The 27686-nt window shown below is 42.3% G+C and overlaps 1 protein-coding gene, 1 long non-coding RNA gene and 1 pseudogene across 3 annotated transcripts; 1 reads left to right on the forward strand and 2 right to left on the reverse strand.

Annotated features, from left to right (window-relative positions):
* Positions 1-1142: 1142 nt before the first annotated feature.
* Positions 1143-5025, forward strand: LOC139634321 (uncharacterized). 2 transcript variants are annotated; one of them, XM_071500700.1, is made up of 4 exons: positions 1143-2341; positions 3036-3188; positions 3474-3566; positions 4124-5025. In XM_071500700.1, the coding sequence occupies exons 1-4, from the start codon at positions 2318-2320 to the stop codon at positions 4421-4423; spliced, it is 570 nt and encodes a 189-aa protein (XP_071356801.1). In that variant the 5' UTR covers positions 1143-2317; the 3' UTR covers positions 4424-5025. The 2 variants fall into 2 exon arrangements, with proteins under 2 accessions (XP_071356801.1, XP_071356800.1); XM_071500699.1 differs by having other exon boundaries at positions 1151-2919; positions 4124-5022.
* A 14103-nt stretch (positions 5026-19128) lies between these two features.
* Positions 19129-21433, reverse strand: LOC139634131 (spastin pseudogene; annotated as a pseudogene).
* A 40-nt stretch (positions 21434-21473) lies between these two features.
* On the reverse strand, positions 21474-27298 carry LOC139634597 (uncharacterized). The gene is made up of 4 exons (XR_011693993.1): positions 26962-27298; positions 26412-26519; positions 24892-26256; positions 21474-23684 (listed from the first exon to the last, which is right to left on the reverse strand). It is a non-coding gene; the product is annotated as an uncharacterized lncRNA (long non-coding RNA).
* Positions 27299-27686: the final 388 nt, after the last annotated feature.

Here is a 27686-nt window from a genome sequence, read left to right on the forward strand (position 1 = left end):
ATTATTTTATTAATCTCTGAACGTTCTAATCTTTTAACAGCACAAACTCAAGCCAGTGTGTTTAAAGTGGATGAGAGTACGAACACGAACAGATCACAGTCAATAAATTATATTGTTCCCACTGCAACATGTTCTGACCCTGAACGTCAGGTCCACGGGAAACCTGCTGCAGACCTGAGGTCAGAGTTCAGGACAGACCTACAGCTCAAAATCATCTGATTCTATTCAGTTCCACGGTTTAAAATCTGCATGTTCTGCTGAAGGCAACTGGGTCTGCAGCAGGTAGACAGTAGTGGTGTGCGATACTGCATATTTTGGTATCGATCCGATATCAAGTAAATACGGGCCAGTATCGCCGATACTGATAATTTTCAATAAGTAAGGTGGATGCGTCATTGAATTGCTAAATCTCAATTTTCATGACCTTAAGTGTTTTTTGTGATGTTTCCTTTTTTATTATTAAATAGTTAAAACCCAGGACACAATTAGGACAAAGTATAGAAAATGCTTCATTATCAAATTTTTTTCAGAAAAATCTTAAATAAAAAGTGCACGCAAACCAGTAAACAAATTAAAACGAGTACTGTTGAGAAACTATAATACAAAAATTAAATTAAAATTCTCAACAACAAAAACAACAACTGGTGAAAATATAAATAATATGTAAACAACTTAACAACCCCCAAAGCCTTTAGTTAGTCTGTGCAGAACAAAGGTTTTGGTTACAGGTTTTTGTTCAAGAACAGTATCATATTAACATTTTTTGCTTTTAATGCACTTCGTCTGTGACTCACTAACTGCCCTGCTTTTGAAAAAATCCTCTCAGCTGGCACTGATGTTCACTGAAATTCCTGAAGCCATCATCCTCTACTATGGAAAGAGGTTGCAGGTCTTTCACAATCATCTCTGCCAGGCTCTTTGTGATCTCCTCTGCTCTTGGGGAATCAGCTAAGTGAAATAATAAAAGAAATAAGCCTTTAGCACAGCTATGTGTAGTTTAAATGCAGTAATCATACACACTGTTAGCCCCGATTTCATTTCTACTCAAACAATCAATTTCAATGTACATAGATAATTTAAGTTTGATTGTAGAACTATTAAATTTGAGCGCAGTCTACTATGATCTGATGCTTCTTAAAGACATAATCGAGCTGGCTATGGCACCAAGGCATACTGAAGAGACACTGCATTTCATGGAATGTAAAATAACAGAACATAGACGGCTTCTGCAGTCAACTTTTCCAGGTTTTCAGTTAAAGCCAAAGCATCACTATCTCGAACACTATCCTTACCTTGTGAGGAAGTTTGGTCCCTTGTGTGATGTTTGGACAATGCGCTTTGAGGGTAAACATAAGTTCTTTAAAAAAGCAATTTGAAACGCTCAAAATTTCAAAAATGTTGCAATGACACTCGCTACAAAACACCAGAAAGCAGTCAGTTACCATCTTGACTGCAGCGCATTTTTCAAACCATCGGTGGAGATGACAAGGGTTACCCCAGTTTTGCTAGCCTCTTTCCCTTTGAATGTTCAGAGAGTATTTGCTCAAGACATTGCAAAGGTAGATTCTGTTCTGGATGTGTCATCTGTCTGCATAGAGGGAATCATGTATCATCCACGTATGATTCTCTCTTTTGGCGCATGCTCAGGTCTCTCTGAATTTGCCCAGATTGAAAAAGATTGTTGCAGCTAACACAGAAATCCTGTTCATCTGCCACAAAATGACCGCATGGTACTGTGAACATTTGAGATCTTACCAACTTCTCTGTGGTGATATCCCCTCCACACATGTGGTCAAGATATCGGAGCTGAATGATGTCCTCCCGTTATCAGCATACAGGGTCCAAGGAGAACTTATGGTAACATTGAAACGATATGTTATTTGCTAAATTCTTGTGCATATCCTTTCTCCCCAGATGGCTCTGCAAGAGAAATTCATCTTGAGGGTTATTGTCTCAGAGGGAGACATCAGAAAATTGACAATGACAACACGACCGGACACACTTGAAGATTTAATTGGCTGGCTTAAAGGCACTCTCCAAGCAAATTACAACTTCGTCCTGCAGTACCAAGACCCCGACTTTAACAATGAACTGTGTAACCTTGAAGATGTCTCAGAGCTCCCAGATAAGCCAACAATTAAAATCATCCCTATGATTGAATTGGTACCAGTCACTCGACCAGTTGAAGAACCAGTTGAACAATCTTCATTGTGTAGTGACGCAAGCAGCTTGGCAGACACCGAGATCCTGTCCAACTCCTCTCTGGATAGAAGTGCACCATGGCCAGAAGTGTTTGAAATCCCAAAATTTTCAGTTGATGTGGAGTACCGACTCCGTCAAGGTAACTTGTTATATCTCAGGGATGGAACCCATCTTAAAGTGACAAAAGAGTTAAAGCATGATATCCTTCAGAAATTGGCTGAGGTCATCTATGCATTTGATGCCTACCCAAAAAAGGAAGATTTAGCGCCTGTTGCACAAGCTTTAGTAGAAACGCACCCATGTCTTAAAGAAGCGGGGTCACCGTCTGGCTGTGTTGGATGGAAGAATAGTTTGATGTTCAAGGTTGGAAATTACAGGGCCAAAATGCGCAAGCTGGGCCGACTTGACGTCACCATCAACAGTGGTAAACGTGGAAGATACTCAACAAATGGCGATCCTCCAAACAAGGACATAAAAAAGCCAAGGAAAGGAGAAATAAATTTCCTGCCTCAGTATCCAGAGGGCTTAGACGACCAAAATCTGGAAGCAGCTCGCCAGGTTCTAGTCAATGAGATGATTAAGGCGAAGCCAAATAGGTCTCTTATTAAAAAAGAGATGGATATGACCTTTGCTCTTCGGAGAAAAGAAGTTGTGACAGACAAGCCTGCAATTACCCAGATTGTACAGCGATGGCCAGCACTTTTCTCTGAAAGAGAGGTTTGTATGCCTGTTTTGAGTATTTACAAAAAGTGGTCAACACTATGTGACCCAAATCATGTTGAGAGTCATAAATGTCTTTCATTTGACCATGGACCTATACATTATATTTTCAGGTGTGTTACGAGTTCACCCGAGTGGTGGGGAAAAATCTCAAAGATAACTTCTTTGAGGCACTTGACCGTTTCTCACCAAACTTGATGGACCTCTTCAGGAAGAAGAGGGGCCTCAGTGGACAGCTTTTAACTGACCTTTTACATCAGACAAGGGTAGGCTGATTTGTCTAACTAAACTGATTGCTTGTCTTGCTTCTCTATTATTCCCCCTTTCTTCTAATTTCATTACTTTTCACTGCTCCCCCATTTCCATTTCCTCTTTTCTCCAACACTTCATACTTTGCTCTTTTCTTATTTTTATCTCTCCTGTTCTGTCATTCTATCTACTCCTCTCTACTTTCTTTACAGGAAGTTTGTAATAAATTAATTAAATTGTGGTGATTTTGTATTTAACCATATACAGTATGAGTGTACTTAGTTATGTCCACTATCTTCCAGACCACTGAGCCAACAGACATCAGGTGCTTTTGTCTTCGAGGACTGCCAGTCGTCTTGGGGGATGACCCCTCTGCATTCTTCAAAACCTACTCGGTAAGTAACTGAATTTGTTTTGAATATCTGCATTATTGATTCACAACATGACCATTTGATAGGAATTTACAATAAAAAATTAAATTACTGATACCTACTCTAAATTACAAACAAATTAACATTGTACAAAAATTTGAACTTTCACCTTTGTCTTTATTTCTGTGAAACTGACATCAGCTAGTGTGAGATGGGGCCACAAGGAAGGACCCCTCTTCTTATTTTGCTGAGGACTATGAAAAACCCTTACATAAGTTCTTACTTTTTGAGATTAAATAACAATACTGGTCTTAAATTTGTATCAACTGCAGTAATTGCATCTGTACTGGATATAGTTTTTACACTTTCAACTTTCAACTTTTTAGTTTGACTAGGGCTAATAAAGCTCTCCATCTCTGCTGAGCTACAAAACCATTTCAGCACACAGGTTTTCAAACGGCTTCTTGTAATGCACAGATCAAATTATGGTGATGTAAAATTGGTGGTGTCCTTTCTTAATTTCTGTGGTCAATGCAGCATTATTGACATTACAATGTCCTCTCTGTCTCTTTTTCTGTTAGGATGCAACTGACAAGGACTCGTACAGTGAAACTCCAGTGGGAATCCTCTGCATTGATGAACATCCTCAACTCAACCCATCCAGAGTGAGCATCGTCTTGGAAGGGAGTGTGGTAATGGAGGAGCTGGCCAACCTGCCACAGGCTTTCTGTGTCCTTTTTGGACTGATCTATGCCTTGCACTTTGATTACCCCAAGTGCATGAAAAGCACCTTCCTCTTTATTCAACAGGTCATGCTAAACCTGGGCAGAGGTGAGCAGAAACCCAAAATTCAGTCTTTGAAGAGTCAACTATCTGTGTAAAACTGGGGTCTGAATACTTCTGCTCTGGATCTGAGTGCTTGGTTATCTGTGATGTTGCACTTTAAAAATACCATGTTTACTGTGGCCACTGTTTGATATGCAAGTTTTTTTATGCGTTGCCACTGATTTTGCTGTTTGATTCCATGCTGATTGGTGTATGATTCATGTTATCAACACTGATCTAGCAGTTTGGTTCCATTCCTATTTTAAGCTACAGTATGTTTTATGGCATTGACACTGATTTTGTAGTTTAATTCCATGCTGATTGGTGTATGTTCGTGTTATAAGCACTGATCTAGTTTCATTTCTATTGCATTGGCATTTATTTTGAAGTTTTAATGCCAGCCTGATTCACAAGAGTGCAAGGAAAGCACCTTTCACCTTCTTCAGCAGGTCAGACTCAACTTTGGCAGAGGTGAGCTGAAACCCAAAATTCAATTTTTGAAGAATTGAGTATGTGTTTAAAACAGGGAGTCTTGTTTATTTGTAATGTTGCACTTTAAAAATACCATTACTGTGGGCACTGTTTGATATGGATGTTTTTTATGCATTGCCACTGATTTTGTGATTTCATTCCATGGCGATCGGTGTGTGATTCATGGTATTAGCATGGATCTATTTGAACACGTTTTATTAAACTTGTCTTTCAAGGATGTACGCCTATGGTTTTAATTTTTATTTTCTTAATTTAATCTGTATAGTTTATTTTGTTTTATTAGACAGATTTTATTTATAGTGGAGTAATTAGGCAAAGCATTTTTTAAGGTAAATCACCTTGGAGGTTTGTGCACTTTACTTAAAATTAACAGTGGAATAAAGGGGAAAAGCAATTAATATTACTAATGATTTTAAGTTTAATCATCTTGGAGGTTTGTGCACTTAACTTAAAATTAACAGTGGAATAAAGGGGAAAAGCAATTAATATTGCTAATGATTTTAAGTTGAACAAACTTGGTCTTAAGTGTATTGAAGTCAAAATAACATTGCCATCCACTCATTTTTTTAAGTTAAGTTCACTTAAGTTTTTTCATCAAACATTACTTAATTTTTTTAGGGCAACCAGTTTCCTAAATTTTTTTAAGTAAACTCAACTTATCCGGGTTTACAGTGCAGTATCCCTTTGACAGTTAACACAAAAGGGCAATAATATTCAATAAATTCTGAGCCATGTTATCTTCAGTATATGTGTTTCAATTCCAGTAAATGTATTAATTTAAATAACACATTTCAATGGGATAAATGTATTACATCAAGGTCTTAGCATAATTTATACTTTTTGAGTTGGCTAAAGTAATAAATAACAGTTTCACTTTGTTACTTTCAACACTATAACCTGCCTGGATATTCTCTGCCATGCTGAAAGGCCTCTGCCAATGACCTCTGCCTCTGGACTGGGGGTCTTGCAGCGGGGCCAGGGGGTGGGGGATTTCTCTCCTCCTCTCTCCGTTTTTGTAGCTCCATGTTTTCTTTTGGATGGTCTTCTATATGTTTATATAAATTGGTAGTGTTTCCACTATACCTGACTAGCTTTTTACAAATCCCACATTTTGCTGTTGCCTTGTTTTCGGCTTGAAAATCCAGCCACACGGCTCCTCTTCCTCTCTGCCATTCTTCTGTTGTATTTTCTCTGTGTGTGCTGATGAACCTGAGCCGGAAACTTGCTTGTTTGTTTGTTTGTTTGTTTGCTTTGCGCGTCTAAGTCACGTCACGTGAGTCACGTGACGGCGCAACATCTAAACACAAGGGGGGGGGGGGCACAGTGCGCCTGCTCTGTGCTGACACAGGAGCGGCGAGTCCGGTGACCTGTTTCCTCTTTGCCGAAACCGCAGCATTGCAAACAAGAGCGGAACTTAAAGTAAAGAATCAGGCTAGTATCGATCCGATATCGATACCGACTTGGTATCGATACTATCGACATTTGGATCGATCTGCCCACCACTAGTAGACAGGACTGTAGGTGTCTCTACAGGACACAGGTTCCACTGAACCACGGCTGCAGTGCTGAACCTTAAACTGCCGCTAAGCGAACAGCTGCAGATGTTGTGTTGTTGTTGGTGTCAGCAGAGGCCTCCACCACGTTTCACTGTTTCTCAGTCACCTGTTGACTTGTGTGAGTTCTTCTTCTTCTTCTTCTTCTTCGCCAGTGTTACAGTGCATTACCCACCAGAGTCAGTGACCTGTTTAGGCTCCATGCTGTGTCCTCCACTCTCTGTCTGTACAGTTGGTTGAACCTCTGACTCCTCCTCCTGTTGTTTGGTCTCGTGTGTCCCAGTCTCCACCTTTCTTTCTTTCTTTCTTTCTTTCTTTCTTTCTTTCTTTCCTTCTGAACTGCTTTAAGCTGTTGCCTGTTTTTGCCTCTGTAAAATAATGATTATCATTTCTTTTTGCTTCTGCTGTGCTGAATGACAGTTCAGGGTGTCCTCCTCCTTCTCCTTTCATTCTCCTGTGAGTTTCAACCACATGCGTCTGAATATTGTTTGATATATTTCATTTGTTATGTCCTGTCTGCTCTGGGAGGAGGATGAAGACTGTGGTGTTAGTTAGTGGTAGTGATTGGTTAGAGGTTAGTTTGACCTGTTCTCACTGTGAAGCTGTAGCAGGTGGTTTGTGAGACGTTCTCCAGCCTCGTTGAGGTTTTTTCAGGTGTGTACCTGAGGGTGTAAATCAGGTCACCTCAGAGGAGCTGACTTCAGTGTAGTTCACAGTTTGTCCTGCAGAAGGCAGAAGATGCACATGAACCACAACAGGACTTTCAGAATAAAACGCACAGAGAAGCGACCTCCATCCTTTCCCACTGTCCCACAGTGTGAGGTCTGGTCATGTTGTTCCAGTGAACCCAGGAAGTTAATGCACTGAACAGTTTTATCATCAGATGATCATTAAAGAGGAAACAGACTCTGAAACACTAATGTTACAGCCTTCCCCTGGGTTCCCCTGGGTTCCACTGGGTTCCACCGGGTTCCACCAGGTTCCATCTGTGCGTTCCTCTGAAACTGCTCCACTTGTTAAAAGAAAAATGTATTAAACACATATTAAAGCCTGATTGTGACAAAAACAAAATGTTGAGGCTGTTTGTCCAAAATGTTGCTGATACACCACAGAGAAGATGACTGCAGGCAGAGGGGGCAGAGACCCCTGCATGCTCCTGCATGCTGGTCCTACACCTGGTTACCTACCTGCGTCACCTGAGGTGCTACCTGGGAGACACACACTTCCAGGTCCTTTATTGTGGTGGTTCTAGTTTGTCCACCCTGAGCAGCTGCCCATGTCGCCTGTATCTAAATCCACCACCATCTACGGAGGATTTTCTCTTTGCGTTCTCGAACTTACTGTTACATCCTGTTGCCTAGCAACCTCAACAACACATAACTTGTCATCACAGTAACTTGAGGATTTAATAGCTGAACTGTTACTGTTGAGCTGAGCTGAGACAACACTGACAGTAACAGTTGATCCTCAGACTCTGTGCTGGTTGATTTCATTACCAGAGCACAATGAATCCTGGGATATGTTGAGTCATGAAGGATCCACCTGGTGCAGCACAGACTCATCTGAAGGATCCTCTGGAGTGGGACAGTCTCTTCCTATCTTTAAATCCCACCACAAAACACACCTGATCAAACTCACCTGTTGTGTTTAACTCCAGTGCAATTCTTTGTTGTGTTTTATTCCTTGTTCTTTCTATTTTATTTCTTTTGATGTAAGGTGTTCTTTAGTGCCGTGAAAGGTAAAACATGTTATTATTCTTATTCCTTTGGAAAAACTCACTGCAGCTTGGAAAAGACAAAGGCATCTGTGTGTATGAGGTGAAACCTCCAGATGATGGTGAACGTCGGACTAATGGATGGATGTACTGAATATTGACTGATATTGAATTTAAAGTGTTGATCAGCTGTATAAATAGATTTTTTTTGTTTGAAGATGGTTTATTTCTCCTCAGTCACTCATCTGAAACCCTCTGTGGTGGTGATGGGTCTTAAACGAGTCCTGATCCAGCTCCAGCTGGTCTGAGTCTGAACTCAGGGTCTGGGCCTCTTCTGGCTCAACACATTAACTGAGTCTGTTTTAATGAGCCTGAGTCTCAGGACACAATCCAGACAACCTGAGGTCAGGTCCCAGCAGCTCCCCACGTTCCTGCTGAGTTTTAATGAAGGAGGAGTCTGCAGAGACACGGAGCTGGTTCTAAACTTGGAGCTGGAACAGACGGACTGCAGCACCTGAATGAACTGTTCACATGGACACAGGTAATTAGATCTGGTCCAGTGTCAGATGCTGACTGCTTGAGCTCATTATACAGACTGGATTAGATCACAGCTACAGACCAGTCTGAAGAAACCAGTTAGTGCTGTTACAGGTTCTGTCGTCTTCACATTAAACATGTTTCTACTGCAGAACCTTCATATCACAAAACTGACAGTGTTCAGACTTACTTTTTCATCAGTGTCCATCAGAGTCATTTTACCTGTGGTCTGTCTGTAAACACCTCTACCTCGATCGACTGACAGGTTTTTCCTAAAAGAAGAAATAGTCAAAAAACAGCTTTTCCAGTGAACTTTTGATCCATAAGAAGATTTATTTGAGCTTTAGGAGCTAGAACGGCTCCTGTCAGGCGTCTGTCTGGAGCTCGAACACGACCCCTAGTTCACCACCAGAGTCAGAATTGAGAACCAGTTCCAGATTGAATCCAGCAGAGCCGGATGGTTGATGATTCATGTTTAGTTGAACATCTACTCATCTACTCTGACTTCCTGATTGAGACACCTGGATCAAGCCTTGGCCCCGCCCACCACCTGCTTGCTCCAGGTGTCCAGGTGAAAGAGCAGAGAGGATGAAGATGGTTAGAGGAGGAAACATCAGAGAGACTCAGCCTCATGTTGGAGCCTCAGTCAGACCCAGACTCAGATGAGGAGTCTGTTGAGACCAGAATCACAGACTAGCAGACGGATCAGAACCGTTAGCATAGTTAGCATCTTTTATTTGTTTATGTTGTTTGTTAGCTTGTAACTGGCAGTGGCTGACACAGTGTTAGTGGTTGTGCTAATGCTAACTCTGGGTCTGACATCATCCCTGATGCGTGTGAATGTGACTTTTATCATCATCCCGAACACAGTTCGGTTTGTTCCATTCAGAGCAAACACTGACTCACAGAAACACGTGTTCAGCTTTTCCTTGTTAACTGTCCCGTAACAGTCGAGGTCACAGGTCGTCTGTCAGCAGGTTATTATGACCCATAGTTAGGTTTTGTTGCTAGGCGACATCTAGTGGTCGTAGTAATGATGACAGGAGCAAAGGGAAAAGTGCGGTGACGTAGTTTATAGAGCGACAAAGTCCACGTCAGGAGGAGGTTGGGGTGGATGGATGAATATGACACAGGAGAGTGGTGTTCGATTCCCATGTGACAGGAGCAGTTTATGTTGTTTCTATTATCCATGACTATTCGTTGTTGTTATTGTAACCATGACAACAAAGATCGTCTAATGTTGAGGAAGTACTTATTTTAACCCAAATCACCATCTTTTCCTAAACCTAACCAAGCCATGACTGTTATTATTGTAACCATGGCAACTAAGGTCAGCAGGGCTGGTCCTGCTGTAGCTGTCACTCACTGGTATCCTGCAGGTTTGGACCTGCTGGTCTGGAGCCTCCACAGCCTTGATGTTTATATGACCTGTGTATTTACCTGTTTCCGTCTGTCTGTGGTGAACAGACTCTTAAATTTGTTTTATCTGATTGACGACGTCCTCGCTGTCTTTTATAATTAAGAGCCGCCTCTTAATTCCCTCACCTGATTACTGAAACTACATTAAAGATTCAAACTGGAACTCAATCAACGCTTATCACCATGACAACCCCCCCCCCCCCAATCCCTGTTAAACTTGGACACGATGAAGAACAACATTGTTCTGTCACAGACAGCCGCCGCTCTTTAACTTCTTCTTCTAATGAATAAAAAACGCTTAGTTCTGGTGAACCTCAAACTCCAGTGCCCCCCCCCCCCCCCCCCCGAGAGATGCCGCGGCCCTGAGAACAGTGCTGTCGTCTTCAATGTTCCTCATGAATAAAATAAGAGCTCTCAGGTTGAAGACAGGTAATCAAACCTGCCGCGTCTCCTGCTTTTAATTTATAATTCAGGGCAGTTTTTACATTTATTTTTTTACAGCTGATCATGACCCTGAAGCAGCCCTGAAGAAGTCTGCAGCTTAGGGGGGGTTAATGAGCAGGGCGTCACCACCCCACTCTTTGGGTTCAGCACCAGTGATCCAGGAGTTGCAGGTTTGATTCCCTCGGTCTGTGACGTGTAGACTGAAGACGGGCGCGTCTCCTGTCCTCAGTGTCCGGGATGAGAGGAGCTGATCTCAGTGTGTGAGGTTCAAACATGTAGAGAGAGCATGAAAAAATGTTCCTGTCAATAATAACTGAACTTTATTCACTAAAACATCAAGTTTAACCAAGTGACAAACACATGACAACAAACAAATAATTAAACATGATGTGATGTTTAAAACAAAGAAAACAGTTATTGATAAAAATCCATATTTAATTCAATTAATTAGTTTTCATGTCGTCCAGTTTTAGTTTTTTTTAATAATTTGGTTCATAGTTAAACTCTGCAACTGTTCCTCATTAAAACTTCTAAAAACAACCAGAGCTCAGTTCTACATGTTGGTGAGTTGAGTTCTCACATCATCACTAATGTTTCCATCAATTCAAACAGAGAAATCTGTGACTTCAATCACGATAACGCTGCGTCTCATTGGTCGCCTGTCAAAACCTCCTGAACCACTGACACTGAAGGATCCAGACCAGGAGAAGACTACAACTCCCATGATCCCACACTGCTTCATGATGTCACCAAATGTTCTTGTTTTCACTGAGAGGCAGAAGTTACAGAGTTAAAGATCAAATAAACAGAAGAAAGAAGCTTTTACCGAGCAGTAGCCAGTCACCTCCAGGACGTCAGGCACTTTCTCAAAACACAAAATCAAATAAATGAATGAATAAATATATTTTTTAAATGTAATGTAGAGAATCAATAAAAGCCTCATTTGCTCGCTCTGATAGGAGACACAGGCCAGTTTACCTGTGGTGGTTCTTCCACATGAACCCCCCCCCACCAGCGTCCTCCCCTGTCCCTGATCTTTGGGTCTTGGTCGTTTGAAGACATCATGACAGGCACAGTTTTACAGAACAAATGATTAACTGATGACCAATAATCAATAATTAAATAATCGTCAGGTCCGGTCCTGGTTAACTCAGCGGTGTCAGGGTCTGAACTAAAAGTCCCCCCCCCACTGAGCTCAGCCTCTGTGGTTTGTCTGTGGGACAAGTTTGTTTCAGTGACAGTATCAGTGCCTGTTTGACTTTATCTGTGTGTGTGAGACGTTCAGGGACGCCGCAGTAGATCAGTAAACAGAGGACGCTGTCTCCTACTCATCATGAGATTAATTCACCTGAAGAAGAAGCTCCACACCTTTCTGTGCCCTCAGGGATCTGGTTCAGCATCTTCACTGAAGTCAACATGTGTATGTATTATTAACAGAAACCTGTGTGTCACCGCGGCTCCTGAACACGACCCCGACACTTCAACTCTTTAACTCCTTCACTTGGGGCAGAAACTCCACCCCACACTGAAGAGACCAGGCCTCAAACCGCCCCAGGGGAAACGCTGAAGGTCCCGGTCAGTCAAAAATCCTTGTTTCCAGGAAATTAGTCTCATTGTTTGTCTAAAGAGAAAATAATCTTGTCAAACACCTTCTGCATGAGAAAAGTCTCATTTTAAGAAAAGAACTTTGTCTTAATAAAATATCCAACGTATCCATGTGAACCAGAAATTAGCTGTGACAGTGTTTTAATATCTCCTGATTGTTTTCCTCATGTTAGGAGTAAAAACACTTCAGTTCCTCAGTTTAAGAATCAAACAACAGGGTCGTTGATCTGTTTGCTTGAGTTTTTCAGTGGCAAGAACTTTTTGCTAGTTTTCAGAATTCTAGTGTAGTATCTGAAGTTCTGTATGTTATGTTATGTGAATTTATGGATTTGGTATGTTTAGCTAGGAGTCCCCTGGTCAAAAAGATTTAATGGCCTTAGCCAGAAGGCTCTAGGGCAAAAAGATTTAGGGGTCGTGTTTAGGGGTTTCTAGGTCAAAAGGTCTAGGTGTGGATGAGAGATTGAAGACTCACCCAACTTATGTAAGGAAGCCCTTTTTCTGTAAGTTAGGAACCATATGTTTTACCTTAGGTTCACGAAAACAACCAGCCTATATAGACGGGGAGTTAGAGCAGTTATTCAGAGGAGATTCACATTGGCTTCGACTCCTCTCTCAGGCAATCTCGAGTGCTTGATTTGATGCTGGACTTTGTAATAAACCTCTTTATATACAAGCAAGACGGTGTCAGCGGAGTTTTCTTCATCATCATCACATCATCGCTGTTTAAGAAACAACACTAGTTCAACAATGGCTTTTTGCTCAATACAAGATCATTTGATTAAATGTCAGAATACTTGGCTTGTTTGTTGTCGGGCTGTTTCTGCAGTGCATGGAAAAAACAGTCAGGTCTGGTGAGAAGGGACGACCCTGGAGGGGCCAACACCCCCACCAGCAAGACTTTCTCACCCGTATAATATATTTCTTTATTGTTTATTGAAGTTGTTTCAGCGTTGTGTTTAATGTCCTGTAGTGTGTGACAGTAATACATATTCACTCACACACACACACACACACACACACAGACACATCCAAAACATTGTCTCAATTTTCAAAAATGTCCCAAATCTTGACTTTTCAAAAGCGTCTCTTCTGCCTCTTTTACTGAAATGTCCAAAACCTCGTCCTCACTTTTAAAAATGTCCTCAAGAAAATTCTGTTTCCACAAATGTCCTAATTATGTAAAAAAAACCACTCTGACCCCTGACCCCTGACCTCTGACCCCTTTCTCACTTATTTAACCAAACCATGATGGAGTCGACCCTGACAGGAAGAGTCTGGAGGAAAATCAACGTGGACATTTTCCTGAGACGTTCAGTGTCGGTCTGTTCTGGTCTCCTCTGGTTTGCTTTAGCTGCAGATAAACTCTGAAATGTTGAACTGGTTCAGCTCAGACTGGTTTCCATTCAGGCTCCAGCAGAGGAAATGAAAGTTAGTTTGGAACAGCTGGAGTCGTGTCATCCATTTTCTCCAGTTTCAAACCTCGGAGCGACTCGACTGATCACTTCATCAGCAGAACGACGGCTTTTCTTCTTCTTTTGTCTCCGTGTGACAAACACTGAGTCAGAGCGACGGAGGCAAGCGCAGGATTTATAAACACATTAACACAGAACAATGGCAACAAACAAAAGATGAGAAAGAGACGCACACAACTGACAGCAACAACAATGAGGACGAATCTGCCTCGTTTCATCACTGAGGAGGAGGAGGAAAAATAATAACATGAAGGAGAAAAACAGGACGAGCTGCAGAAGGAGGAAGATTGAATGAACTAGAAACTGCAGCTGTGTTTCATGGCAGCTTTGTGCAGTTGACAAACTCAGCTGTGAATGTTTCTGCTGAGTGATGAGTGTGAACAAAGCTGGTTCACGACTGCGTCACTGCAGCAGCCGTCAGGTGTGTAACGACGGACTGATCCACGGGACCGGCTGCATGAATGACACTGATGGAGCCGTAAAGACTTCTGGATGTAGTGTCGGCCCAGCAGACGTGGTCCTCCTGTGCTCTGCTCTCGCCTCTGGTGGTTTCTTCTTCACTGGAGGAAATGCTGACGGTCACTTCCACCTGCACACATACTAACGATGACAGGAGCAGAGGGAGAAGTCCGATGACGTAGTCTACAGAGCGACAAAGTCCACGTCAGGAGGAGGTGGTGGTGGATGGATGGTCAACAAAACACTGGTCTGACGTCTTACAGACAAGTTGAGTCATTGAAACTGAGTCTGCAGGTGAACTGATGATAGATAGACCTGACACAGTGTGTGTGTGTGTGTGTGTGTGTGTGAGTTTCATGCAGAATCAGCTGCTGTGTGTTCAGGGCTGCAGACGATCAGTTAGTAAAAAGGTGGGAAGCTGCTGTACAGGCTGCTGACTGAGTGTTTGCCGTCAGAGTTCCCTCCACCAGCCGCAGCTGAAGCAGACACTCGGGGCCCTCGGGGCCCTGAACAAACCGGACTCAGCACAGTGTTGATCTCTGCTGTTCTCAGCACAGCGTCACCATGGAAACAGGATAACTCAGAGCCGGGCAGTGTTTCAGCAGCTGGAGGGAGACGGAGACGCTGACACACACACACACATGAACACACTACTTCACTAACAGGTTTTCATAACTAACTACCCCCCCTCTCAGCCCTCAGCCACTGTCTGTGCTGCGACTTTAAAAACTTATTTCAGTGAACTTCACCTTCTCTTTGTCATCTTCTTGAAACTCTGCCTGTTTGTCTCCCCTGGTCTGAGAATCTGCTGAAATAAAGAGAGAAATCTGCTCTATAGAGAAGTCTGAACCAATCACACCTCACCCAACACCTGTACTTTACCTGCACACACCTGTACAGCCGCGTCGTCACTGGTGCAGAGACTCGCAGAACAAACACAAACACACAGTTTTGTGTGTAAATGAGGAGACAATGAAAACAACAGTGTGGACGTCAGACTGTCTCAGTATTTATTTATACACCCCCCCCACTCCTCCTGCTCCTCTTCATCTTCATGCCCTCCCGTCTTCATGCGCCGTGGCGTCCCTCTCCTTGTCTGCTGTAAAAGCCCAGAGCATCTGTTCGGCTCTGACTAATTGCTTGGTCCTCGGCCTCTTCAGAGGCCATTCCACAGCCCGTCTCAGCCGTCAGAGGAAGAGCTCACCCTGCACACGTTATTCTGCTAATGCTCAGAGGTTAACAGGCTCCGCAGGAACACACACTCCAGCTTCTTCGACAAACGAGCTTTTCCATTAACGAGCTCCAGGGAGAGTTTGGATCTTTTGTGTTTAGAATTGATCAAAGCTTCAGAAGTTCTGCAGGTGTTTCTGTTTCTCTTCTGTCGCACCTGTCCCTGAAGACTTTAAACTGATCTGACACGAGAGAGCTGAATCTTCAGCAGGCCGCTTTGGGTTTTGTCTCCAGTCCGGAGTTTGACATATTTCTGTCTGAAACTTCTGCTGAGACCTGAAAACAAGACCAGGTCTAAACCTGGGACATGTCTGGACTTCGGTCAAATCCTGATTTTATTAACACGACATAAATAGGGACAAAGACTGAGCTGGATTTACTTATAAAATGATCAGTCAGAGAGAAAGTTACAAGAGACAGAATATCTTTATTTTTTTCAGTTATTTTTTCTGGGTTTTGGCCGCCAGGTGAGCCACCAGGTGAGCCGCCAGGTGAGCCACCTGGTGAGCCACCTGGTGAGCCACCTGGGCACCAGAGACAGACTTTCATTGACCTGGACTCCAGAAGGTCACAGACCTTTACCAGAGGCAGCTCTTTATGTCTGACTCCTCTGTTTAACTGGTTCCAGCTGGACTTCAGTACAAAGCCTTGTTTTCAGTCACTCCTGTTTATCGTCGATTACATGTTAATCTCTCTCTCTCTCTCTCTCTCTCTCTCTCTCTCTCCTTCAGTAATAATGATTCATGTCATCACAGTAGTTTATCTGCTGTAATGGAGGCGGGGCTCAGTGTGTTGAAGCTCCTCCTCTTCCTCCAGCTTCAGAGCAGCAGGAAACCAGAGCTGCTCAGTGGACTGTCTGTGACGTGGTCCAGACCTGGACCAGGTTTATATTCAGACTATTTGAAAACAAGTCTCTAGACAATGAGCTGAGTTAGAAACACTGCAGCTGTGAACAGCCCCTGATAGAAGCTGATGGAGCCAGAAACTCCAAATCAGTGAGGAGGAAATCCTTTCTCATTTCAATGAAAGTTATAATAATAATAACTACATAACAGAGCTTCAGACTAATCTGCATCCTAAAATAAAAAGAACTTAATTTTAGAAAAAATAAAAAGTGCATTGTTTTTTCCATTTCACATCTGAACAATCTCAACACATCTGAACAAGTGAGCTGCTTCAACATCCTTTTCTCTTTATTTCCCTCCATTACTGCAACAGGATAATACTGATGATTCCCTGGAACTAAAACACTCGGAGAAACCCAAAGAAACTACTTGACCTACACCACAGACGACTGAAGACAGATTTGTTTACATGCTGCAGGATTCCCAGCATCACTTTAACATAAATTAAACTGTGGTAGAAACGTAATTGTATTGATTAAAGTTTGGTGCCTCCCAGCTGTTTGAGCAGACTCCCAGGCTGAGCAGTGCTGCAGGGAAACTCGCTGTTATTAATTTGACTGTTCAGTATGTGGACAGATGAACTGCAGGAGGAGGAGGAGATGTTTGGTATTCTGCTGCTCGTCTCTGCTGCTCTGCTGTAATTAAAATGTGAAATTAGAGAGGTTTGGTCCCACGGTGATGAAAAACTGTAGAGTTCTGCAGAGCCCAGATGAATGATTGGCAACAGGAAGCAGTTATAAATACATCTCTTTGAACTGGTCCGTTCCCAGGTGCCTTCAAAACAGCTGTAGGAGAAGCCTCAGTGAGGAAGCCCAGCTACAGGCCGATATGCAAACCCATTCATCAGCAAGATACTTAAAAAGATTCAGTTTCAGTGCAGATAAACTCTTTTCTTAAAGAAAACCACATCCTGGAAGACTTTCAGGCATCAAACCACTGCACTGAAATAATCAGAAAGTAGGTCTCAGTGTTTGTCCTTTGACCTCAGTGACCCTGTTGACCCTGATGTCCTCACCTTCAAAACACCAGCCTCTGAGATCATGTGACACCTGCTGCCTCGCTCTGTATTATTCTCACTGTACATGCTGCCCCTTGGTGACATCATCAGAGAGCACAACGTATGTTTCCATAGTTACGCTGATGACACACAACTGTTCATCGCTGCTGAACCAAGTGATGTTGCAGCTGTAAACTCCGTCACCACTTGTCCTCCAGCAATAAAGAAGCAGATCAACACTCATTTCCTAAAGTTTAAGGGGGACAGAAGTGATATCCAATGATTCGACCACAAAACAAAGTGAAATGCTGATGTAAAGCAGTTCCTGCTCCAGGGGTCATACTGGACCTCAGGAACTATTTGGATGAGGGGGAAATATTTCATGTTGTTTATTACGGTTGAAAACAAAGAGCAGTTTTGTTGTTAGGCAGGTTTCTGGTCCTGCAGATGGAGTCGAGAACTGGTTCATGTGCCAAACTCAAAGAAGCTGCAGAGCAAGGACGCCAGCTAGAATTAGCAGCTAGCTGTTGAACAGTTAACATGGTCTGTTAGCAGAGACTGAACTTTTGAAATTAATTATCTAAATATAGAACCTTTAACAAGGTGATCTGTTCGACTCCTCTGAAAAGTAGATCATGTGACGAAGTAAGATCGTCCACAGTATCAGATCATCAGATAGTTCATCCCTACAGCAACCATTCATGTTGGATAAACACTGATGGGCGACGGTGTTGAGAAGCTGCAGCTCTGAGAAGATCACGTGTGAACACATGTTGATCTGCACGAGCATGAAGTGAAACTCTGTGGGACCAGTGTGTCTCAGTCTCTGTGTGACTGTCTCTCAGATAACTGTCATCAAACAGCAGGGAATCAGGTCTGTCAGAGGAAGAAGAGGTAATACAAGGAGCAGGGAGATCTGTGTGTGTGTGTGTGTGTGTGTGTGTGTGTGGAGTCCAGGACCAACATATTAATATACTAAAAAGAAGAAATAAATTCATGTTGTCAACAACCAACATGAAAAAGTGAGAAGCTGAAGAAACAAAATAACTACACTGATAAAGTGAACAAGAAAAATAAATAAAGAAGGAAAATGGAAAAAACAAGAAAAAAAGAAGAGGGAAAAGAGAGGAAGAGGAAGAACAAGAAGAGGATGAAGCAAAGAAGGAAATGGGAGGATGAGTAGAGGAAGCAGAGAGGAAGGTGAAAAAGAGACAAACATGAGGCTGAGTGAAGAGAAGAAGAAGATGGAGAGGTAGTAAAAGAAGAAGAAATGTAAGGAAGGTTGGAAAAGAGGAAGAAAGAAGAGGGAAAGGGACAAAGGAAAGGATGAAGGAGAGATATGTGAAGGAGGATGAGGAAGAATGAAAGGATGAGGATGGAAGGACGTGTGAAGGTTACGCAGACTGTTCATCCATCAGCTCACAGATGGAGTCATTTGACTCCATCATTAAACTGATGTCTCTCACACAGGGATTTGTCCCTGCTGAGCCACCATACCTGCTGCAGACTGTCCTCCTGTGGATGCTTTCAGCGGTGGACATGGTTTTCTTCTTCTACACCATGGCTGCATATCTCTGGAAACATCTGTCATCATCTCATCGTGAAACCAGCTGAATGGGGCCGCATCAGGGGCCACATCCTTCAGAGGCTGCATCCTCCTCCTCCGACATATCTCACCCTGAGCCGCTTAGCAGGTTGAAGTCAGTGTCTGGTGCAGGTAACTACTATAACCTGCTTCAGTATCCCTCCCTTGGCTCAGGTCGTCAGCTATTGTCCAAACAAAATACATTTCCCATGATGAATTTCACCTTCCTCACACAAATTTCAGTGAATCACAAAGCATTTCATTGGTCACGTCTTAAAAACAACGTAATGATATACTACACATCTCACCCTGCAAGTCTCGTCCAGTCTTAATGGGTTAAAGTGTCTGTTTATTTTGAGGCAGTCGCTTCATCTCCGCTGATGCTGAACTGAAGCTGGTTGGGTGTGAACAGCTGTGACTTGTTCAGGTCACTAATGGAGGAGTCTTGTTGAGCCACAGTCACAGAGTGGCTCTGTGGGTGTCAGAGTCTGTTGGTCTGACCACACCTCTACAACTACTGAGTGGACGTTCATGGTCCCCTCATGATGAACTGTAATAACTCTGTAGTAACGCTCCGACCTTTAACCTGGGACCATCCTCAGGTCAGAATTTAAATTTGACTCATACTTTGATTTATGATGAAACATTTTCCAGACTAATCACTTTCCATCAGCCTCTCGTGGCTCTGAGTCTAGTTTCACTGCTCTAACAGCACCTCTGACAGTAAATGATGAGAAAAACAAGACAAATATTAAAATGCAAACATTTTTATTTATCTGTTTTTAGTTTATGTAAAGGTCAGTGGGAGGAAGCTGGAGCACCCAGAGAAAACCCACGATGCACGAGGAGGAGATGAGATCTCCACACAGACGGAAGGCGGCTGCTCAGTTGACTGAAAACATCAACCTCCCTGCTGTGAGGCCTCCGTTCTGCCCTTTATGAACTCTTCAAGTAGTCTGACCTGTCCTGAGCTGGTCTTCCTTAATGGCCGGTGCAGATTCACCTTCTTCTTCTTCTTTTGTCAACAAGTGAGAATGAACTAAAAAGCTGTTGTGTCTCCGAACTCTTTGTTCCATTTGGTGTACATCTCCAGAGTGGTTGGATGTCAGGGAGTCCTCAAAGTCTTTCTTTGTGGTGTTTCATATCTCGTTAGCAGCCAGACACCGGACATGTTCAGGTCACAACTCTCTTATGGGCCGAGCGCAGCATCTCTGGCCAACGATGTCAGATCGCTTCCTGAATATCCTTCTGTTGCTTTTGCGAGATCCCACAGGTCTTCGTCGCTCAGAGGATTCCTGGTCTTCTCCAGAAGATGTTTCAGCAGCTTGAACCCAGTCTGCTCATCTGGTAAAGCGTCATAAACCCTCTTTGGGAAGCTCCTCAGTGCTGCTTCATCCAGCTCCTGAGGCCGGTTGGTTGCTCCCATCACCAGCAGCTTGTCGTCTCCTCCTGACTGCACGCCGTCAAAGCCGATCAGGACCTCGGTTTTGACTCTGTGAATGTGGTCTTGTTCTCCCTCCCTCCTTTTAGTCAGCAAGCTGTCCACTTCGTCGATGAAGATGACAGAGGGCTGTAATTCTCTGGCAACTACAAAAAGTGCTTGAATGAGTTTCTCAGACTCTCAAACTGGCAGCGCTGACGTTGAAGAACGTGGCCTTTGACTCGGTGGCGACTCCTTTGGCCAGCAGAGTTTTTCCATTTCCGGGTGGTCCAGATAAAAGCAGACCACGTGCCGGAGCTCTGAGGCCAGGGAAGAGGTCCGGTCTTAAGGCAGGAAGAATGACCGTCTCTTGGAGCGCCTGCATGGTCAGATCCTGTCCCACAATGTCTTCATAGTACACAGACGCTCCGCTGCTGACTGCTCCTGCTGTCGTCTCCACAGTCATGGTCAGTACCCAGTGGCGAAAAAAAAAACAAAGAACAACAAAACGGAACAAAAAACTTCACAAAAATAAATATAAAAGTAATTAAGTCTGGACACTTTACTATTTTATGAAGTTTTTTAAAACTGTATATCACCTTTTTAGAAGGACAAATAAATAAACTTTATTTTAAAACTTGAATGACACTCAGACCAAGGTCGGTGTCAAACAACAGACTCAGGTAAAACATGACCTTCTTGATGGAGGTAATAAATTACCTGCATTTTAATAGTGAATAAAATGTTTTTATTTTATTAAACACAAGAGATTTCCCTTTTTCAAACAGGCTGTGTCAGTGATTTCCAATCTTTCCTGACCTTAAAAACACCTGAACTGCTGAAACGTTTCCAGTGAAACAAACAAGCTCTGAAGGAGTAAAACTATTCAGTAATTCTCCAGGAATCTTGTGCAGTCTCAGTATAAAACACTAACACAACTTCTCCAGCATACGAAAAGTTTCTCCTCCTGAGTCTGATGTTGGAAATGAGCCATAAAAGCGCTGCAAAGTTTGGTCACTGCTTTTTATTTTGAAATGTTTGTTCCGGAAGCCGCGTCGGTTTGCACTCTGTCCATCTCTGCCGCTCTGTTCGCTCAGTGACGTCGCTCACCGGTAAAAGTCGACCGGACTCACCGCGTCTCCTTCTTCTTCGGCGGAGCTCACGGAGGCATCACGGCATCACGGAACCCCGACTCTCCTCCTCCTCTCCGCAGCCTGACGGGCCGCGACGAGCCGCTGACGGCAAGGACGGGACATGGAGCGGGTACCGCTTCGCCTCAGGATGATGGCTGTATCTCCGGTACCGACCAGCGGACAAGGAGCCCGGTGGAGTGTGTCTCCATCTAATGGACAAAATACATCATTGCATCCACCTGAGGAAAAAACAGCAATCATTCAACCTGCAGTTACAGATCAGTAAAAAGCACTCATTTTAGCCTCAAAACAGCCCATGAAATTGAAATACAGTCAATTTAACCCTAACTCTAGTGTTAGCAGAGGGTAAGGTTTCCTGAAGGCAAGTATTTTAGGTTTTGGTGTTGTATATTGTATGTATTGTATATTGTTGTTTTTATTGTATTATAAAACGTATTCAACGCCCTTTTTAACTCTTTATGTGCCAATTAAATGTTTAATTCTCATTTATTGTGATTTTATTGATCCCAAATTTCATGAATGAAATGTTCATATGCCAATTAATGTGTTTAAAAAATAATAATTTTGAACCCTTTTCAATACAAATGAATTCCTGTAATGATAGGGGGTGTTGGTAGAAGGTGCACCCTTGGGTGCAGCTGGCTTTTTGTGAATATCTTTTGACAGGAAGGTGGCAGAGCGATGAAACCAAGTCCTACCCCATTCAATTGAGAGGTCAAAGGTCAACTCCAGGTTTATTTGAGCCTTTCTAATACACTCTCCCACAGCTGTTGAAAGGGAACATTTCCCATTACAAGACAGTTGGAATTCACAATAAAAGACTGCACATAAAAGCTGCACATTCATCAAATAAAAGTGGTGTTTTCTGATACTGTAAAACTCAAGAGTAAACTAAGTTGCTAAGCTGCAGTAAAGAAAAGAAAAATACAAATCAGAAAACCTACATCTGCCTGAGAAGTGCTGAACCACAAATGAAAAAAAAAAGACAAATCAGCCTGCAGCTCTCACAGGTAGGGGCACTTTGACATTAATGTATGTCACACATGCTGACTAAATCTGCACTGTGAGCAGAGCAAAGTGCTCTATCAAATATGTCAGTTACAACAAATGAACTGAATGGATGAGTGACCTGTGCCCTTACAGAAATATGTATCTTCCTGCTGAGGAAGCAGGAATCCTGACTCGATTTGTTCATAACTGAATGGAAATTCACCAGCTCAGCCCTGAGTGACCAGCAAAGAACAGAAAAAACAGCTACTGTGCATTCAGATAAGCTCTTGGAACACTGTACATGTGAAAATAGTATATTTATAGTCTGTACTGCTATTTCAGTTATGCTCCCTATGAGAGCTGTAAGTAATATTGCCCCATTATGCTGTGACCTGCCCAGTATGTAAAGTGTAATAAACCCACATATGTAAAGTGACTGCTTTCTTGTATCATTTCCACTAGAAATGGGCAGAGCAAGCGATGTATGAAGGTGTAGTTCAGCATGGATGGAAAACCACTGTTGTTCACTGGCAAAACAACATTCACCTGAGTAAATGGAGGATGTTAAAGATGATAAAGCTCTCATCTCTCTGGTATTGATGAGGTATAAAGAAGCCCATGAGTGATAAACTTGGCCATGCTTCAGGCAATCCCCTACATTCTGGTGTGAAGCCTTTCTGGGAGGTTTTTCCAAAAGAGGAAACCTAAACTGCAAACTGCAAACTGTTCCTAAAAAAAACCCACATTTACTTCTTACACTTGTGAAAAAAGCATCATAACCATATATCCATACTATACATCTGAGATAGAACACAAAATGATGAGTCACTCAATATTTCCCTTTTCAACACAATGGTGTTTGTACATTATAAAAGTGATTTAAATTCAAATATAATTGTTGTTCAAAAAGCAAACCACAAGAACCATCTTCCAAGAAAGTATTTAGAAGATCTTCACCCAAAGTAGGTGGAGGTAGTAGTAGATGCTGTCATTCAGATATTCTATGATAAAAAGCAATTTTTTCACAATTGTTATAAACATACTGTCAAAGGTAGGGCTCCCTGTGTGCATCATTCCCAGTATCCATGCACAACAGAACAAATGTATGACCATCGTACATACCCAGTGAAAGTAAGCCAGACCTCGCCTGGATTTATCTTTTTTTTTTTTTTCCTTGGAAGTCGGGGATCTGCAGGAGACAAGGTGACCTTGCTGGATTGCTTTAAGGTTACACGTCTGTGTGTGTGTGTGTCACAGCCTGGATGGCTTCTTCGGGCAGTAGGGATGGATCACTGAGAATGGACGTTGTTGTGCTCAGCTGGCGAAGGGTACTCAGCACCACTGAAAGACAATAAATCACAATTTAATAATCATGACCTGAGAGTAAAACATATAGAATATTTAAAAACAGGCCCTGAAAGAAAACCAGTTGCAAAAACAACTGCAAACAACTGCAAAATATTATGAATGTATCATTTTTTTGTGTTACAGTCTTTATTGCATGAAACCTGCATTCATTTTTTTGGCCACATGGGGGCAGCGCAACAGGCTGACAACATGCCACTCATCTTGTCACCTAGTAAAGTTGACAAAGTGAATTTGATAGCAAACAGCAGCCTAATTATAAACCCTGTAGAGCAGGATTACTAATGGGCATCATGAGTTGTCTGCAGTCATGTGTCTGGGATTGGGCGGGTACTGTATACTGGGTCTATTTTTTTTGTCTGCCGCAGCTGGAAATGGCCTCAATTAAAAACAGCCAGACTAAAGTAATTATCAAGGTGCTATGTGTAAAAAGCTGCATTTTGTCCAAGTTAATCAAACTGAAAATGTAATACTGGCACATGACTAGTTATACTAGTGAGACTAATGAAACACCAAAACAAAAACAATCTTACTGTCCTTGGACTGAGCACTAAGTTCAGCTAATTCCTGCTGCAAGAAAAGTAAAAATTGAATGGGACCTGCCAGGCTGCTGACATTCAGCCTGATTTTGTTGGACATTAAAATCCTCTTTTAGGAAATGCTGCTGTGAAACACAATTTTATGTTCAATGTTTTGAGGGGCAATGGCAAACTTGTCATTTACCATGATTTTTTCATTACTGTTGCATTAAACACTCCTAGATTTTCAAGGATGTATGAGAACCTCGTGTGTCATGCTGAAGAAGTCTTAAAATTGGTGATGTGGCTACAGGACACTGAGAGATTTGAATCATTAAATTTAAGTGGACAGTACCGCATTATTATAAATGAGACACTGCTAAATTTCCTGTCATGTTATGGTTGCTTGATAACAGAAGGCGGGAAAAAACAAAGATAGTGACAGATAGAAGCAGATAATCAGGCGAAACATAATTACACAAAGTAGTGATCTAACACTATGCAGCTGGAAGGAAGTCCCTCTAGGGTGTGAGTGATCCGCAACTATAAATTATTTTCATTGCAACCACAGAGCAGGTGAACTGATGATGTAGAACACCTTTGTGCGTGTCTGTGCTAGTGAGTGTGTATTTGTGTGGGTGTATGAAGTATAGTCTTTTACTTACTAGGTCTAAGCACTGGAAGGGAACAGTGACGATCAAACCATTGCAATGTGGTCCGACACAGCTCAGCTCTGCTTGTAGTTGACACCATCCCATTGAATGACTCAAAGAGAGGCTTGATACTGATGCTGAACTAGAGTTGATGACGGTCAAGGGTCAGTTATACTACAGAGGGAGTTCTGCCTCACCAAATGTTTGAGCACTGGAATCTAACTTGTACGTCCTCTTGTTTTATCATACCATGCTTCATTTAGTTGAGAACTATGTAACTGATAACACCTTTTCTTGTCAGTTCAAGTATGACTCAGGGTTTTGAGACACTTGGTAATGGAAAAAAATGATAAGTAAAAGCAGTAATCGAAATGCACACTGTGCATCGTCTTGGTATCATGGATTTACTGCACACCTTATACACTGTAGGTCTAAAGACATTGGGAGCTCTGTCAGATATAATTAGTGGCCCTGACAACAAATACATGGTTACTGAATGATTGGTGATTGGTGCTGGATTTGCTTTAGGAGTGGCTCATTGTGTAAACGACGCCCTGCAGAGAGGGAAACAGACACCAGTCACCATATAAATGCTGGGAAATTCTGCCTGAAATGTAGTTTCTCTGCTTTCCTAGACAAGTTGTTATATAACCAACCAAATGCCGCTCCCTTAAAAATACAGTGTGAAAATAGTCACAATTCATTTCTGCTTATTTGTATTTATTATTTAAATCCTCGAGGCGCTGTGGCCACCGAACAAACTTTAAATAAGGCTGTGTAGCCTGACGTGACGGTAGCTTGGCTTTCCTCAAGAGTTACTGGAAGACTTTAAAATGTTTCCATTGAGTGACCTTTCCTATCATTACGTCTACCTTTACAATGCATGGCAGAGCAAATAATCATTCTGATATGTATCAGTCTGATATGAACAGGGTGACTCTCAGACATAAAAGCATTCCACATCAAAACAAAATGCTTACGCCGTACTCTGAGTTACTAATAAGCAGAAAACATCGTAAGAGTTCTTCCATCGAAGGATACAATCCCGAACTTCCAGTCCTGAAGAGTCCGGTTCTTTACATATTCATTGAACTTCTCTTGGATGTGGTTGAAGTGTTGCCGCCTGATGGGCACCCCTGTTGCAGGCAGCTGTTCCTGACACAAGCTGTGATAAAGCAGTGACAGGAGACAGAAAGACTTCAGAGTTTTGCATAACACAGGAGGGGTGAAACATGTATGATGTTTGAACTGAATGGACGTGTTGAGCTCCTCTATCTCCTCTCGTAGTCTCTTAGCCTCATCCTGCAACTGTTGCCTCTCCTGCTGGAGCTTCCCAATGTGCTCCACTGTCTTCTGCACTGTGACTGCATAACTGCTCTAAATGCACAAAGTTAATGAATATGGTAGAAAGTGAGAAAGCAAATTAAATATGTACAACAATATTTGAAGCAAATACTGTGCGCAAGCATTGCAAAGAAATAGTGATGCCCTGAATCTGTTGTTGATGTTTTATGAAGAGTACGTATACTTACATTTGATTGTGACTTTAGAGTGGGAATCAGGTTGCAGAGTCTTTTAAAGCCAGTTTTTATGTTTGATCGTCTCTTTTGCTCAGCAGATATGTGTGTTGTCCTTCAGCTCTGTCACACAACAGCAGTGGAAACATTACACACAGACTTACTGAAAGTGTGTCATATATTACACAGGAAAAGGAAATGCTACTGGTGTTATGAAAAGGGTTATACTTGTGTCAGGTCTGTGTTACTCTATTGTTATCATTGGCATTTAAGGCATTCCATCCACATGACACATAAAGGGCCATTTAATTTTCATTGAAAACATTTTTAGGGACAGCCCAAGCCTGTGAAAACTCAAAATGTTATTCAAGTAATAATATGCTCACAATAATGAAGCAATAACACCTGCAAGTAATTTTTTATTAAGAAACATAAACAGACACAACCCTGATTCTGTTCATGCCTTACCAGAGATGTGCTGCTGCTGATGAGTGACTGGGGACTGGGAACTTGATCTAAAACACACGAAGAAAATGAAGTGAGGATGACGGATCTGAAAACATACCCCTCTAATATGAGACGAAGTGATGACCACTCCAGTATTAGGGACTACATCTGCGTTGAGAGCTGTTGGTGTAACCATCACAGCATTGGCGTGACCTGAAAAAGGGGCTGAGGATGAACATTGACAATAAGGCATAACAGTATTAGTTTTGTGTGTATCATAGATGAACATGCAAAAACGATCATTTTTGACAAACAAGTCCCCGCTGCTTGGTTCCTCTGTGGCTTTCCAGTCATGAAGAAAACAAACATTATTTTTTGCACTTAGGCCAAAAATTGCACAATTAAATCTCCTGAAACTGAATTTTACAAAGATAAAAAGTTCTATGAAAATGGGGGGGGGGGGCTCATGGTCTGGGGGATGGGGTACTGACCATAGATGGTAACCCTATATTTGTTTGCTAAGGAGATTATTTTCTCACTTTAGCCAAATACCAATACCATTCAATTTGAAATCACCATCAGTGTTAATAAGCATGACTCAATAAGAAAGGTTTCAGCGCTATCTTGTGGTCATTAAGTTAAAGTGACACAGCTCCACTGCCATATCAGCAATGTGAAAATGCACAATTTCTCCAACTGCAGAATCAGCATCTTGACCTTGAGACCAGACACAACAAACCTGTGAGGTTGAGGTGGGATGGGGGAGGGTGTTTGCAGGAGCAATCCTTTGCACAGGGCAGTTTTTGTTGGCACTGGATGACAGAAAGGGGTGATGCATGGCAA

Source organism: Trachinotus anak, unplaced genomic scaffold, assembly GCF_046630095.1.
Source record: "Trachinotus anak isolate AG129_WGS33_773 ecotype Australia unplaced genomic scaffold, CSIRO_AGI_Tana_v1 ptg000016l, whole genome shotgun sequence".
NCBI lineage: Eukaryota > Metazoa > Chordata > Actinopteri > Carangiformes > Carangidae > Trachinotus > Trachinotus anak.

Coding starts and splice junctions, on each gene's coding strand:
- LOC139634321 (XM_071500699.1), top strand. CDS start 1,915: ATGGCTCTGCAAGAGAAATTCATCTTGAGGGTTATTGTCTCAGAGGGA. Junction 3,189..3,473: donor ACCTTTTACATCAGACAAGG/GTAGGCTGATTT, acceptor ACTATCTTCCAG/ACCACTGAGCCAACAGACAT. Junction 3,567..4,123: donor CATTCTTCAAAACCTACTCG/GTAAGTAACTGA, acceptor TTTTTCTGTTAG/GATGCAACTGACAAGGACTC.